The sequence below is a fragment of the Ursus maritimus genome, unplaced genomic scaffold, assembly GCF_017311325.1.
Source record: "Ursus maritimus isolate PB19 unplaced genomic scaffold, ASM1731132v1 scaffold_4, whole genome shotgun sequence".
NCBI classification, from domain to species: domain Eukaryota; kingdom Metazoa; phylum Chordata; class Mammalia; order Carnivora; family Ursidae; genus Ursus; species Ursus maritimus.
In genome coordinates, this window is record NW_024426552.1 from 7,627,780 (window position 1) to 7,645,072 (window position 17,293).

At 43.6% G+C, this 17,293-nt stretch overlaps 1 protein-coding gene across 1 annotated transcript in view; it reads left to right on the plus strand.

The window, feature by feature from the left end:
- The first annotated feature begins 3,549 nt into the window (after window positions 1-3,549).
- KCNJ6 (potassium inwardly rectifying channel subfamily J member 6) overlaps window positions 3,550-17,293 on the plus strand; it is a 63,150-nt gene continuing 49,406 nt past the window's right edge. The window contains exon 1 of the mRNA XM_008701902.2: window positions 3,550-4,576. Coding sequence (XP_008700124.2) covers window positions 3,550-4,576 — 1,027 coding nt within the window. The remainder of the gene's footprint in view (window positions 4,577-17,293) is intronic.

The window sequence follows — 17,293 nt, forward strand, 5'->3', positions numbered from 1 at the left end:
TCCCTCCTCATCGGCTCTCCCTTGCCGCCCCTTGGGACTCCTCCTCCCGTGTCTTCTACTCCCCACGTCCTTTCACACGTCACTGACTTTGTGGTTTCTCTCAATCCCTTGCCCACCCCTGCCCTGGGCGCCTGTGACGCCAGAGGCCCAGCCTTACCTCCCACTGCCCAGAAGCCACATTCTCCTCTCTCCTCTTTGGATCTCTGGCTGGGCCTAAGAATTAAACCAACATGGAATCACAGAGCACACGCGTGTACGTGGGAGCCTAACTGAAGAGTACAGACAGAACAGGTGACCAGAGCGGGAAGCTGTCACACCATTCAAAGAGACAATGTGTGACGAATTGGCAAGACAAAGGAATTTGGGCCATGGGTAATAAATGGTGAAGAAGTGACAAAGAAGATGTGGGTTAGTTTAACAAGGTTTGTTTACACAGCCTTCTCAGCCCCAAATTCCCTGTCTCTGGTTGTGAGAGTGTCCTCCCTCCTCTTGGTACAGGAAAGGACACCTTTGACGTGGGAGATTTATCTCCTGCTTTCAGGAGAACAGGGGGCTCGGGGGTCTGCTTGCACTAGCTCTTTTGTAAGCACCTTTGATTCAAAATAACCAATGTGCCAAAGTGGCATGTTTGGGGGGGGACATATTCTGAACACCTTCACCATCTTCCCAGGGAGGCACCTTGCCTGCAGCCACTGCCTCTAGAGGGACACCCTTACAGGCCACCTTCCCACCTCACTCCCCAGGACGTTTGGCTTTCTCTGTTTGATTCCATTTTTATCTGTTTTAAAAAGTCGCTTAAGTAGCATCTGCGTTTACATTTCCTCCCACACCAGACCTAAGCATTCGATTAACCACATGCTAGTTCCGTAGAGACGCCATACTCAAACAGTCCCGCTTCTCTCCCTGCTCTTTCCCACGCCCAATGGTGCTTCCTTCTGCTTCTCCATCTCAGTATGGCTGCCCGTAAAATGAGAGATAAGGCTGGGTTTGGTAATAGACACAAAATACATAATGGCTCCAGCACGATGTTTTTCTTCCTTGTTTCTAGTCCGATGGCAGCCCTTTGCCACTGACTCAGGACCCAGGCCCCTCCGCCACCTCCTGACTCCACCATCTTCCATAGAAGGGGCAGGGGCTAGGAGGGGGCACAGCCTCTATTTAAGGCCTTGGCCCAGCAAGACATACCAGCTCAGACAGACCAGGACTCTGCCCTGGCCGCCGCTCAATGCAAAGGAAACTGGGAAATGTGGCCCGGTCCTGAGCTAGAAAAAGAGGAAAAAACAACAACAAAAAGGGAATTTGGAGGATCAACTGGCAGGCTCCCAGGACTACCCAGAGCACTTGTCTCCACTCACTCGTTAACCATTCAGACAGGTTCCTCCAGGTCAGGACGAATGCCTTGAGTTGAAGGTTATGGCCCAGCCAGAAAAAGCAGGAAAACAGTTTCAAATTGAGGGGGTTCGGGTGGGGGTGTATATTTCCTCTGTGACATTTTAAAGTATGAAATATCACTGAAGGCTGTTAAGAGTCAGGTAATCTGACAAGCCCTCTTCTTTGTGTTGGAAGGACCGAAGGACTTGGGGACACCGGGCTCAGAAGGTTCTGTTACAGTCGGAGAGCTTACCACCGGCTCAGAGCAAAACCATACCCCAGGTCCACCTGGGGCCTTGTGTCCTGCAGACAAAGCCTCCCCACCGTGGTGGGTTTGAGCCCAGAGTTTATCCCACATGAAGTCATATTTAGAGACTCCCAATCAGGGCAAAATTAATAGCGTGAGTTCAGGCATGACCACTCGGGGCCACACGCATCCCCATCTGGTAGGGGTGCTGGCCTCTGCTTCCATCCAGAGGCCCCACCCACCTCCATCCGGATCGTCCTGACCTCAGCTGCTTCCCTTTGACTCCTGTCCTGGTCTCTTTGTTGGAAGAAGAAAACGAACAAGCAAAGTTTCTCTTTTACAAACGAAGGCTATTGAGGGCAGTGATCTCAAAGTCAAGGTTGTCAAACCAAACAGCAGGTTTTGTGGACCAGGTGCTGTCTCTTCCTTGTGCTGAAATATAAAAACCAATCCGTGGGATTAATTTTTAAGGAAACTAACCAACCATGAACAAGGTTAATCTATAAGTGAAGTTGGTACCACTCCGGTCCTCTTCGCAACTATTTTCTTATTCAGGTAAATGTTTTTGCAGCAGACTGTGTTTCTCCTTTAACCCAGGGGAACACACAGTTACCACAGAGAAAATGCATGGCAGAGTCAACGACCCAGAGTGAAAGCCTGGGGAAAGAAACAGCTTATAAAACTTTTAGGAAGCTTTCAAATTATTGACTGAACAAGTAGTTTCATAGAGTGGCTTATGTGTTTACTAGCAGTATCATTTCCAAATTTGCCTTTGCACTCAAATTCTAGAAGAGTTTTCCTAATGCACTGTTAGCTAACGACGGTACCAATGCATGAGTCATGAAGGCCGTCAGAAAGGAAATAACCGCGAACCAAAACTACAGATGTTACATGTCGAGGCAGAAAGCAAATAAAACGTGTAACACATAGAAAGAGAGCGAACATGTACCCCACACCTTTTTTTTTTAACCTTGGCATTAAGTCAACCATTAAAATATAATGTGGGCATACTTACCAACGAAAACCAGAATTTTTATTTTTCACCTCTGAAATTCGTGTCACAATTTAAAGAGCTCTCTCAAAATTCTTGCCCTATTTAAGGAGACTGCTAGCACAGGCACAATTTAATACAAAGGAATACTTATTATATGTCTGTTCCATGCAACCACATGGCACATACGTGGTTTCATTCAACTTATAACAACCCTATAAATCGGGTATCATGATAACCATTTTGTAAATGTGGAAACTCGGGTTCAATGAATTCAGACAGTGTCTTAGTCTACTTGGGCTGCTGTAACAGAATACCAGAGTGGGGGGCAGGGCTGAAGGTTTAAGATGAAGACGCTGGCAGGATTCCTTTCCGGCCACCTTGCTTGGGTTGGGAGACCTCTCTTCCTGGTTTGCAGATGGCCACCTTCTCACCGTGTCCTTTCATGGCCTTCCCTGGTGCACACCCTGATGTCTCTCCCTCGTCTGATAAGGACACCTGTTCTATTAGGGCTCCACCCTTAATGTTAGTTATCTCCTTAAAGGCCCTATCTCCAAATACAATCACATTGGGGGTTAGGTCTTCCACACAGACGGCGGGGCAGGGCACAATGCCGCCCATAACAGCATCTCTAAGAGCCCACAATTGCTGAGTGGCAGAACCAAGACTGTCTGAATTGAAACATTTCTTCATCCAGGGTGTGCTATCTCTCCCATGTGATGGCATCTCAGATGGAATGGGAAGACATCCCATGTAGAGGCTGACTCGTAGAACTTGCTGGAGGGAGACAGTTTGACTGCAGTAAGCTCTGTCCCTGTGGGACGGGTGAGGAAGTATTCACACGAGCTAGATCATAGGGCACAGGAGTCCAAGTCAACTAAAGGCCTGTCCAGAGATGCCAAATAAAAATAGCTTCACCTATTCTGTTAAAAGCTACACAATGTTATTTGGTTTCACAACCAGACACCATACACAGCGTGGTTTCCATGATCCCAAAAGAACCAGTATTTCATTCCATTTTTCTTTTCTTTCCCCCAAACTACCAGCTAACGTCCTGGAGGGCGACTCAATGGATCAGGACGTTGAGAGCCCTGTGGCCATTCACCAGCCGAAGTTGCCTAAGCAGGCCAGGGACGACCTGCCAAGACACGTCAGCCGAGACCGGACCAAACGGAAAATCCAGAGGTACGTGCGGAAAGACGGAAAATGCAACGTCCATCACGGCAACGTGAGGGAGACCTACCGCTACCTGACGGATATCTTCACCACCTTGGTAGATCTCAAGTGGAGATTCAACCTGTTGATTTTCGTCATGGTTTACACAGTGACATGGCTCTTTTTTGGGATGATCTGGTGGCTAATTGCATACATCCGAGGGGATATGGACCACATAGAGGACCCTTCGTGGACTCCCTGTGTCACCAACCTCAATGGGTTCGTCTCTGCTTTTTTATTCTCAATAGAGACAGAAACTACCATTGGTTATGGCTACCGGGTCATCACGGACAAGTGCCCAGAGGGAATTATTCTCCTCTTAATCCAGTCTGTGCTGGGGTCCATTGTCAATGCATTCATGGTGGGATGCATGTTTGTAAAAATATCGCAACCCAAGAAGAGGGCAGAGACCCTGGTTTTTTCCACCCACGCGGTGATCTCCATGCGGGATGGGAAACTGTGCCTGATGTTCCGAGTCGGGGATCTCAGGAATTCCCACATCGTGGAGGCTTCCATCCGAGCCAAGTTGATCAAGTCCAAACAGACCTCAGAGGGTGAGTTCATCCCCTTGAACCAAACAGATATCAATGTAGGGTATTACACCGGGGATGACCGTCTGTTTCTGGTATCACCACTCATCATCAGCCACGAAATTAACCAACAGAGTCCTTTCTGGGAGATCTCCAAAGCCCAGCTGCCCAAAGAGGAACTGGAAATTGTGGTCATCCTAGAAGGAATGGTAGAAGCTACAGGTAAGGCGTGCTCCATCCTGGGTTATCTGTGGGATTAATGCTCATTTTAAGCTGGACCTGACATACTTATTAATGATAACATATGAAAATTGAATTTCACTCACTATTGATTCCACCCCCTTGTTTCATGAAATAATAGGCCTATGTGTCCTATAACTTTGGCAAACCCACCAAGAAGTCTAACCATTTCACTTTTTAAAAGCCTTTGGAAATTAACCCATAAACAATTTTTCAAAAGACCACTTACATTTTAAATTTCCAAATATTTCCTGAAATTAAAATCTTATCGGTCTCCAAAGTACTTTTTAAGTGGCTCTGAAACCTTGGTTAATTTAAATACTAGAGGTTATTTATTGGCAAGCCAGGAGGAAAAAGCTAAGCCTTTCAAAGGAAACCTGACAAATTGCTTTAACAAAAATGCAATTTCATCCCTTCTTGGGAAGCACTGGCTCTTCTTTTATATCAAGTGAACCCCCAGCTGACATGACACTGTGGACCCGGTAAATAATTCTAGCAGGAAAGGAAAAAAATTGAAGATCCATTCATCACAATCCTATTGACCCTTCTGCTATTAATGGCTGGTCATTAGTGTGTTCTCAGGAAAATGATCTGTCCTCAAAATAGAGAAACAGTCTGTTTTTATCGACGTCTTCACTCATATCTGAACTTTACACGTTACACATCCCAACAGCAAAGCAGGTTCTGTCCATATTCATCAGTAACATTCCACAAAATAGATCCCTACATTCTGACTTAAGCTAAGAACAGTGCCCTACAGAAAAAGTGTAAACTGAAATCCAAATTCATTATTTTCTTTCCTGTTCTTCGGAGTTATCAATATTAGACTTAAAGTCCTATTTAGATATGCAGGCTGCCCTTCTGTGTTTTGAAGTGTGCAACCTGAGGCTCAGGGTTCATCTACATAATCTGAAAAGGCACAGACAATAGCCTGGCTCCAGATTCTTCTTCAACCCATAACCTGATCTTGGTCATCCCTTGAAAGTCGTTGGTCCCCTGTTTCCACTTCGCGGTACCCAACAGGCAAAGTCATAGCCTCTAACTAACTTCTCTTAGAGTGGTGGAAACTTTTGTACTAGTTTTTTGGTTTTTTTTTTTATTGCAGCAAACAATGAAAATGTGAGTAAAAGTCTTTGTGTGGAGCTCAATGATTGGCATGTGCTCTTTTCCATAAAACAAAAGGAACATGGACCTAATTTGAAATGGCTTTAAAGAACAGGAAAAGATTTCGTGTGAAATACTCAGAGCGGCTCATGTGAATAGGGCTATCTGTACCTTGAGCCTGACTTTCCCGTGTACTAGTAAGACAATGATTGTGTGGGGGGAGGAGGGAGACAAGAGAGAAGGGAGGGGAAGAGAGAGGGGAGGAAGCAATCCAAATGAGGAGCTCTGTCATTTTCTCGCAGACCAGAAACTTCTCCCACCTTGGCTGAGCACAGGGACTCTGGATCCCCCTAGTGGTGGCCACTGTGTAACAGCCTCCAGCGGCCTAAACTGACCGCTCATGATGTGGTTTTAATATTAGATTTCTCACTATTAATGACGTACTATATGTTGGCTAACTGAATTTAAATTAAAAAAAAAAAAGATTTCTCACTATAAACTCTCCCAGTAGGACATGAGGGAGGGGAATGGACAAGGCTTCTTATCATCGTCTGAGTTCAAAAAGCAAAAGCCACTGGAGATATACCTCCTGGTTATTGGTGTTAATCTGAGCTTCAAATTGCAGGAGCTGAGCTTCCTGTTCCCTCAAACCAAAGCCCAATCTCGAAAAATAAATGAATCCAGGATAAGCCAATTATCTTTGTAATGTCCCCGAGTTGGAATTCTCCCTGAGGCAGACCCTGTCTTTCTGATGACAGCTTGTTATGAGTGAGGCTTTCTAAAGGGGAACATTGTTTTCTTGGTAATTAACAGGGATACTTGCCTCTGAGCATTCAAGCAGTCTTTCTTACTGCTTTCTTGGGGAAAACTTGGTAGTTGCCAGCAAAAAGAATCAAAACACTTACCCCTGTTCCTGGGGAAAGGCAATTACTGTTAATTTTCTTTTTTAAAAAATAGTTAATTTCTGTTAAGTGGAGGGAAGAGTGTTCTAGAAAGTTCTGGGTTTGTCTGGAAGCTGGATATGTCTTGATCTTTTCCTGATGGGATTCATACAGTTCAGTACTTCCAGAACATCTGATCTCTTAAACTTCAGCGGGATGCTTTTTCTTTGTGAATGAAAAGTGCAAATGGGATTTATGGGTACTAAACAGGCCCTTGAGGGATGATGGAGGGAATGCTTCAACGAGTCAAAGCCACAGGGAGAAAAAAAAGAAAATGACGACCGAATGCACACCAAGGAAAACAAATTCGCGAGGAACTAATTATTCATTGTAGCGCTGGATGGGAAATCAGAAGCCTTGAAAACAGCAAGCCGACACAAAACAATTTCCGTTTTATTCATTCCTTCCAAAAATGTCTCAGTTGACCTTAAACCACTACCACTGATCCCAATTAGCAGGCGTCTTCCAAGGATGAGCCCCAGCCTGCAACCTGACCACAGGGCTCTCTTCCTGTCACGCATGTTGTGGTTACGCAGTGACCCCAGTATGGTGCTTGCTGGAAATCTGAGATGTCGGGCAGGAAGCTGAGGATCCACCGGGATCCTTCAGTCTGCTGAGCGCCCTGGCCTGGCACAGGTCAGTTGGTGTTCCATTGGCGCACTGTATTCTCGCGATAGCTGTACCAGCAAGCCCGCTGTGTCATGTCACTTAGAGTCAGGCACGTTTTTAGCAAATGAAAGTAAGCTCCTTGAAGGCAGAACGTGAGTCTTGCCCAACTTTAATGCCCTGCACGTCCTGGCCCCAGTCCTCCCCTCGGTAAGTCCTCTAGCCTCATAAAAGACAGACAAAAGATAGACCCACATCCTTGGTGGATGGCTTCAGTCTGGTCCAGCCCAGAGCCAGAGGGATGTGCACGGTGACCTCTCGAGAACCTTCCAGTCATGTGATTCTATTTTTGAAAATGAATCAAACCCTGGAAAATTCTGACACCAGCCACCCAGACATCTGGGAACTGGCCGTGTCTCATCCTGCAAATATATTTTTAAAGGGGGCCCTTTATGTTCCTGACACATGGGTAATTTTGAGATAGTGATGTTTACAGAAGGGTTCACAGCTACGTAAACAAACGTGCTCAGCAGCTGCGGCAAATGTGCTTTAAAATAGTAAAGCATTCATATAGACTGTTATTTATAGAGGGCAAATTGGCCTGGAGGCTAGATGACAGCTACGCAGAGCTGGGCCCATTGCCAGCCAGCTCCTCACTATAGCCTTTCTGATTGATGAACTTCCATATTTACCCCCAACGATTATGCAACTATGACAAGCAGCCCTTTCCAACACCTCAGCAAATGTGCCTCGTTAGTTAGGATGAATCCCCATTAGGCTTTTTTTTTTACACTTTTTATTATGGAAATCATAAAACTTCTAGAAGAGTAGACCAAGTAGTATAATTAACTCCCATGTACCCATCATTCAATTTCTAGAATTGTCAATTCACAATCGAACTTGTTCCGTCTGTACCACCATTCACTAACCGCCGCCAGCATCGGATCATTTGATCTACACATCTTTCCGTGTGTGTTTCTAAAAGACAAGACTTGTAAAACATAATCAGAACACTGCTGTGGCACCTAAAATACCTAAAATAATGAGTGATCATTCCTTAAGATCCAATATCTAGGTGTTCCAACTTCTAACTGTCTCACAAATGCCTTTTTTATTGCTTTCAAATCTGCGTATTTGAGTCGGGATCCAGAGGAAGTTAATGCTGTGACTGGCTGGGATCTCGCTCAAGCCTCTTAATCTCTGAGCCCCACCTCCATCTCTGGGGGATGTTTTTCCTTCAATGATTTCTCAAAGAAGAGTACTTCCGGAAAATTTAAATACTGCACAGAAAACTGGGGAAGTGGAGGATGGGAGGAAGCCAAGTCAGATACACTAACTAGCACATGTGGAGAGGGTTTTGGCACAAAAATATCACACCATAGAGCACAGGAGTTCACAGCTCTTACTTTACACATGAGCAAATGGAGGCCCAAGCAAGATGAGTCTCTAGCAAGACTAGTACTTGGCAAAAGTCAAATGGCCTCCGGGAGAGTAGGAACTTGAAACCGAAGATCTCTGACGTTTACAGCCTCCAAGTCCAGTGCTCTTTGCACGGTGAATGCTGTTGGTTCATGAGGATTCAATAGAGAAGGGCACCCAAAGAAAATAACTGTTTAGTGTGCAAACAGGCTGTCTTCCCTTTTCCTCTACTATTAGTTCCTATTTTTCTTCAAGGTGTCTCTTGGTCTCCAGTGTTACCGGTTCATTTTAAAACTCTTTATGCATTCTCGTGAATTTTTAACAGCCATATATTAAAACGAAATGTGCCACAAGACAGCACTGCAATCCAAATCAAGTAAGCAATGTCTACACAAATACCTCTGGACAAGTATGATGTTCTGTCAGATCTGATTTCCAAGTACCATTTTTCTTCGCTGTGATCAAAATGCCAGTTCATTGTAAGAGAGGAGAATATGAGATCACAGATTTTGAAAAGGTGGCATTTCGCACATAAGACGGTTGAGTGTTAGCATTACAGTACTCTTAAGATATTTCTAGTAATGATATTTCATGCCTGTTACATTTTTCAAATCTTATTTTCTCCTTTTGATAAGTTACGGCTAATCTCTCCATTGGCAAGTCATTATCTCAGGATTTATCATTTTTGTCTTAGGAGTTATAACCCCAACTACCTAACCCTGGGAACAGAATTAATTGATGTGATCTGAAGTGTTAAGAACTTGGGTGAAAACCTCCTGGTAAATCTATATAGAAAGGGATAAAAAAAAAACCCTTCAAGGACACATGAATTTATTTTTCCTAGGTAGAAATCTACCATTCATCAACATCAAGAAATCCAACTGTCCTTTCTTCCTTGAACGTTAGGTTCAAGTGATTTATTCAGGGCTTCTTTCCAAAACGTCTACCTCAATATTCCAGTAGTGTCATTAGCCCGATAAAAACTGATGATAATTGCTCCCCAAATAGAGTAAACTTTTTGTGATCCTCAGTAGTTTGAGGACACTGTGTACTGGTTCCCCAAATGTCCTAACAATCTGAGGCTGGATGACAGGGTTTTAAGCTTTTCCACAACCCCTCGAAAAGGAAGAATACTGTAACTCTGTTAAATATTATAACTCTGTTAAATGTTTCCCCTAATTCAGGAGGCATGTGGGGTCCCATAATTTAGAAGATCATCCATCAAAGCGACCATATATTATTGTGATTGTGATAATAAAACACAAAAAAAATGACATTGACAAAAAATTTTTCATTATGAAAACACCAGCACCAAACAATCCACTGTTCTTCCTTTTCTAAATAGGCCATGAAGAGCTACTGAAATAGATGCCCCATAGAACTCAATGATGGACACACAATATATGCAATTTAGATTCAAACCCAAGAAAAAAATTGAATTAGCATCTAAAAGTTACCTCTAGCCCAAACTCGAAAGTCAGTACTCATGTTGGGAAGAAATAGCACTATTCAAATTAAGAGATGAGTGTCAAATCGTATGAAGCCTCTAACTGGCATGTCCTTAAATGCATGGAGTTTTGTTATTTCCTAGGGCATTCCATAATATGAGTGGGGGCAGCATGCTGCCAGTGAAACAGTTCTACTGGACAGTTTCTTTTCTTTTTTTTTTTTTTTAAGATTTTTTATTTATTTATTTGACAGAGATAGAGACAGCCAGCGAGAGAGGGAACACAAGCAGGGGGAGTGGGAGAGGAAGAAGCAGGCTCATAGCGGAGGAGCCTGATGTGGGGCTCGATCCCGGAATGCCGGGATCACGCCCTGAGCCGAAGGCAGACGCTTAACCGCTGTGCCACCCAGGCACCCCAACTGGACAGTTTCTAATGACCAGGAGAGAATCACTGGGGAAAACCATGTAAATTATTCACATACACACACACTACACAGTGAGCTAAACAGCCAGAGATGCTTCTTCTCCAGTTAAGCGTGCCCTTCTTCTCTCTTACACCAAGCCACTTGCAAATTCTGTTATATTAATTGTTTAGTATGCCTCTTTTTTAAAAGTAATCTCTTTCAGCTACAGCTAAGCCTAAGTGTTTCTTCGTGCTATTTGTAGTGCCAGGCCATCCTGGGTCCAAACCACAGTTGCTCCATCCACTGGCTTCCTTAATCTCTCAATGCATCGAGATTTCTTCCGCACTAAAATTGGAGCAATAATGGTACCTACCTCACGGGTGACCTTTTGACTTCCTGATTCTGTGAGAGCAGATCATTCCTTCCCCCACAGACTGCACAGGTGAAAGGCCACAGAGAGCCAACCTTTGAGAGGATGGGAAGCCTGGCAGTCCAAAGGGCCAATCACGGAGAGTGGCTCCATTGTTTTCAGGGACCTTGCAGCTGATGTCTCGACAGAATAACAAATGACCCTCTGAAGGCTCTGAATAGTCAAAACGGCAAATGTTAACTTGTGATAGCCAGTTCAAGAAATGCATACTCACAACTGAGAGTAAATGCCAGCCTGGCCTCTACCCCAGTTACTTACCATGAATTACAAATCGATGGGATGTGAATTAATGAGGATCACTGGACTCAGAAAAGACTTTGCATTCCTATAGATAGTAACATTTCATCATTATAATTTCTGCCCAAAGTGGACATGAATATAGATTTTTCTCGGGTCTTCTAAGGCAATGGCTCAGTGAGGACAAGGCCAATAGTCTGCATTTGAAAACAGTATTTCTATGTTCCCAGTTCTCCTCCTAGGTCTCTCATAAGAACTCTAAGGTATTGGGTGATGTCCCAATTTGGAGAATGTAGTTTTGTGCTGTTAACTCAACTCAACTACATTATATTGCTTTACATAATAATTCCCTAGAGATACTTCTGCTTTAAACTATGGATATACTTCAACAAAATGGACAGTTCACCCTTAAATGATGTGGAGGTTAGGGGCACTGACCCCCCATGCGGTTGGAAATCCATGTATAATTTGACTCCCCCAAACTTAACTACTGATAGCCTACTGTTGAACAGAAACCTTACAAATAACACAGCTGATGAACACATACTTTTGTATGTTATATGTAATACATACTGTATTCTTATAAGTAAGCTAGAAAAAAGAAAATGTTAAGGAAGTCATAAGGAAGACAAAATACATTTACAGTACTATACAGTAAAAAGTCCACATATAAGTGGACCCACGTAGTTCAAACCTGTGCTGTTCCAGGGTCAAATGTAAATGGTAATCTCTGTATAGCCAACTCCAATGTTCTTTATTGACTAAGAAGAGTGATAAAGATACTGTAGCAGTCCACTTCCCATCAGTTATGCTTCAGTAACAAACAGCCCTAAGAGCTTAAAAACACAAAGGCTTATTTTTCATTCACATTACATGTGAACTACAGCTCTGTTCACATCGTGCTTGCTCCAGGATGCAGACTGAAGGAGCAAGCAGTCCTATGTAGGACATGCCATTCTCGTGGCAGAGAGAAAAAAGAGAAATGGCAGGACGCCGCCCTACCACTCATCATGTATTAGTCATCGCAAGTCCTATGGCCGTGATTGATATCCATGAAATGAGGAAATACAGTTGCCTCATAGGATGTGGAATAAACAATTGAGAACAAATTAAGACAAGCTACCACAGATAACCAAGCAGTTTTGAAAACCAGGAGATTGAATTAAAATTTTTTTTCTCAGTTGATTAACTCATTAATTTATTCATTAACTAATGCATTCTTAAGCACCTATTATGTGCCCATACTCTTCTTTTGTGTGTGTGTGTGTGTTTATTTTTTTTAATATTTTTTATTATATTATGTTAGTCACCAAGGAGGGCACGTATTACATGATGCACTGGGTGTTATACGCAACTAATGAATCATCGAACTTTACATCAAGAACCAGGGATGTACTGTATGGTGAATTAAAAATTTTTTGTGAGTTAAGGTCTAAAGTGGACAGTAGTCATTAGTGTTGTGCACCCAATATGCCCAGCTTTCATCCTTCCAGACCCATGTTTGGATCACATTTCCCTGTTCCTATTGAACATGGCCATGTGATGCACATTCTTCCAGAAGTATACACATAAGCCATGCATATCACTCTGGTGGAAAATTCACAAGCCAGTGGGTAATGTTCCCTTCCTCTTCTATGGTTCTCAAAGTCTATGTCACAGTGGAGCCTCTATATTGTCTGTTAACTGGCTGAAGAGTAGACCCCTGTAAAGTCACTTGTATCATGTGGCATGACTGAGAAATAACCTCATGTTATTGGTTAATATTGGGTTAAGGCCCTGAAATTCGGGTTGTTTATTACCTTGGTGAAATCTAGCCTATCTTGCCTAATGCAAAATGTCACACTAATATTTTGACAAATTGGCTATTGTACATTGCTAATAGCTCTAGATTAGCCATGGATCGAATCTGTAGGTAATTAACTTTGCAGAACTCCCCCCCCCCTTTAAGTTCTCCCTTTACAGGCTAAGCCTTTCAGATCAGACAGGCTGACTTCAAATTCTGTCTCCACTCCTGACTGTCAGTGAAATTGGATACATCATATTCCTTAATTTCACCAAACCTCTTTTTCCATTCTGAAAAATGAGAATCATACTACATCCACAGGAAGGTTCCATATGATAATACATGTAAGTCACTCATCATGAGACCTAGTGCATAGTAAGTGCTCAATAAATTTAGAGAGTGAATCTGTAATTCTGTGACTCATGCTATTCTCATTATAGTGCCTATTAGATGCCAATTACTTTAGTAGGTGCTTTGCACAAAGATTGTTTTCATTCCTCAAAACAATTCTGAAAGGTAGGTATCATCCTCATTTAACAAATGAGGAGTTGACTATCGAGCGGGGAGATAAAGAGTAACTTTCCCAAGATCACCCAGCCGGTGAAGTGATAAAGCCAGGATTCAACCTCAGAGCTGCCCACCTCCCAGTCTGTCTGTCCCACGGCTCTCCAGAGGCGGCATGGTCCACACAGTCACATTTAAATGGGTATTTATTGATTCGAGTTCATTAGTACACTGACAATTATGGCTCAATGATATATTCTCTTCTGATTACTGGCCTTGGCTTGCCCATCAGGCTCACCTCACCTGACCATAAAAGGCAGGAGCAATCTGCTCTTGCATAACATTTGGCACTGTGTCTCCTGAAAGGACACCTACTGGCTCATACTCCAGATCCTGCCCAATTCAGTGTTGTCAGGTGACCATGCCAGTCGATTCTCTGGGCCAACCCCATCCAAACAACCCGATGCCATGCCAAGTATAACCCAAAGTGCAGTCAAGCAGCCAGCTCACAAACCCACAGGGAAAGAAAAAATAAAGTTTAATATTGAAAGGGAAGAATCAATTTTGACTCTGAACTCCCCGCCAGAAAGTACAATAATAATAAGATTTAGGTTTTGACTAGCCTAACTAAACCTTGCTGGGGTTTCCATTTCATTGCAAAATGTCCAACAAGACTCTTTTTGGGGTTTGATGATGATGACGATAATTTTTCTCTAGTCACTGAGGTCATCCTTAGAAGATTTTAATTAAACTTTTGCTGAGTAAATACATTTCCTTTTACATTTCCTCAAGCAAATTTATATAGGGTGAATATTAATAGAAATCTGTGAAAGCACTGGTTGAGGACGGGCTGATGGGTGATGACATTAGAGAAGAACCCACAATGGGAGCACCTAGGAGACAAAGCTAAAGGTTGAGTCTAAAGTAGATTAATGCCCTGTTCACACTGGCCCCAAATTAAGTGTGTTTAATACAACACAGACAGCTAAAGTAGCAATAAAGTATTAGTCCTTTATTTGCTTTAGATACTTGGTTTTCTATATTGTCTCTTCCTCCAAAGTTGGAAAAGTTGTCAATCTTCAGGAGAACAAAAACGATGTTGGTCCATGACTCTTGCAGAAGCTTTTAAGAATCCACAAGGCCCAGTAAGGGTCAAGAAAGATTTCCAAACACCTCCCTGAGTCTTTCAAGCATGATTCATTTGTGTTCACCCAGAGGGACTTCAGCATGTTTGGTCTTGCCTGGAGACCCTGTGTCAGCCCCCACAGCTAGGAGAAGAAAGAGGTCATGTTCATTAAGCCAACAGCAGATGACTGTATTTGGAAGCAGGCAACTGGATTGGCCATGGACAAACCAGGCCAAGAGCAAGGAAGGGCAGGGATGCTTCCAGTACAACTTTGCAGCCTCCACTGCTGTGGGGATCTGGCACAGAGTCTCACCCTGTGTTTGGTGGATGAATTAGCAAAAGTTCCCCTGGAGGTGGAAATACCCTTCCAGACATTGAAAAGGCTAGCTGAGGGTACCATGAGTTCCCATGTCAGCAAAGCAAGGCATTCTCTATTGCCACATTGAAGGGTAGAATGATACAGTGACATTCCTTTCCTTGAGTTCAGTCTGATACATGCTCAACCTGGTAGAAGGAGACATCTCATGAGTAATGAGCATCCATTATCTGGGAAGGCAATGGCCCGGTGGACAGGAGACAGAAAAGATATTAGATAAAAATGTGCAGTTGCCTTCACTGCATCTCACTTGTCCTGCCCTAGGGTCTCTACTTAGGATGAAACAAAATTCACAGATGGATCCAAGGAGTATGCATTCAAATTTAAATGGTTAGTCTGTTCATGTTCCATCTACCAAAATCTACTTTCTCCTCTCTCTTTGATCTAACACCACTTCTCCTACATAACAACCTGGCTTCAAACTTAGTTGAGAAAATGGAAGTAATCAGGAATGGAAGCAACCACTGGTCCTCCTTCACACAGCCATATCTATCACCCTGCCTGGGCCATTAACCCCTATATGTCTTCTCTCCTATTCTTGGAGAGCCCCTGTTCAACCCAGGGCCAACTCTGGATCCCACCCCTTCAGTCTACTCAAAGATTTCCAGACTCCACCATCTTTCTCTTTCTTCCATCAACAATTTTTTTCTTAAAAGTCTATTTCCATCAGCATAAAAATATTCCCTGATCTCTGCCATCTTCAAAACCAAACAAAAACAAAACTATACATCTGTTGGCACCATGCTCCTCTTCAATACTGTCCCATTCCGTGACTCTCCTTCTCACATTACTTCTAGAAGGGATTATCTGTCATCCCCACTGCCATCTTTTAACTTCTCATCCTAAATGGGCTTCCATTCCAAGCACACCACCGAAACTCCCTGGCAGTGTCCGTCCTGTTAGTTCCAAAGGTCACCCCTCTGTTCCTGTTCCAGTTGTCCTGTCCACATAATGACCACTGTCTCTTTCCCCAACCTTTCTCCCCTGGCGTTTATCACTTCTTCTGCTTTTCCTCCTTCTTCAGTGAAAGCTCCTTTCCATCTTCCTCTGCAACCTATTTCTTCTTGCCTCTGAGCCCATTCTATCTGGAGTCCTATTGTCCACTTTCCCTCTGAGCCATTTCAGCCAGGCCCTTGACTTCAATTACCATCTTTTTTGCATGTGACATCAAATTTCTATCTCTGGCCCTAACCTCTTCCCTGAGTTCTGCACTCAGAAATCTAGCTGCATACGTGGCATCCCTATTTAGATGCCTCACAAGCCTGTACAACTAATGTGGCCAAAGCAGAAACTAGAGATTCTAGAATCTGCTATAATTTCCTCTCCCCTCCATCTTCTCCATGTTCATAAATGTCATGATCAGTCATTCAATGACTTACAACAAAAACTGCAGCAACATCCTTGATTCATCTCACTCCCTTGCCATCCGGAAGTCCTATAGATATGACTTTTAAAATACGTCTACATCTATGGCTACCACCCCAGATTAAGTTGTCATATGTGGAGGGAACGACACTCGACGGAGTCTCCCTACTTTTCTTTGACCATCCTACAAAAGTCCATTTCGCACATAGCATCTAGAGTGCTCTTAATAAATGTTAACCAGAGCAAGTCATTCCCATGCTTACAATGCTCCAAAAGATTCCCACGACACTTGGAAAAATCCAGATTCCTTGCCACGCCCTACAAGTTCCATCTGGCCTCTCTCCAGCCTGCTTCGCTGCTTTTACCTCCAACCACTTTCCCACCTGACTCACCATGCTGCAGCCACCTGGGTTCACCATTCAGAACACAGGGAATCTTCTACAGGAAGGTCTTCTCCCTCCACCCGATAGAAACCAGCTTCAATCACCGTGCATACCTTGCGCTACGTGGAACGTGTCACCAGCTGACATTATCTGGTTATGTGTTTATTATCAGTCAGAATGTAAGCTCCATGAGAGCAGTGCCTTGTCCTGTTCTTTGCTCTACTCCTGGTACCTGGAATAACTCCTGGACCATAGTAGGCACTGGGTAAATATATAGGTGCCAGAATAAATGAGTGGCGGAATGAATAAGATATCCTATGTGGCCACAAACCAGATTGGTCCCTTAAGCACTAGAGAAAGTCTGGGATCATTTAAAATTGCCACACACAAAAAAATCCACCTGGCCGTGGTCAGCCTAAAGCCTCTGCCTCCTGACACTGAGAGTCACTGTGGGCACCAGCTCCAGCCACCCCTTCTCAGTCTCCTTCAAGTCTCCTTGCCATTATCTGCCATTGACCATTTCAGTGGCTCAGGCGGTTAAGTATCTGACTCTTGGTTTCAGCTCAGGTCATGA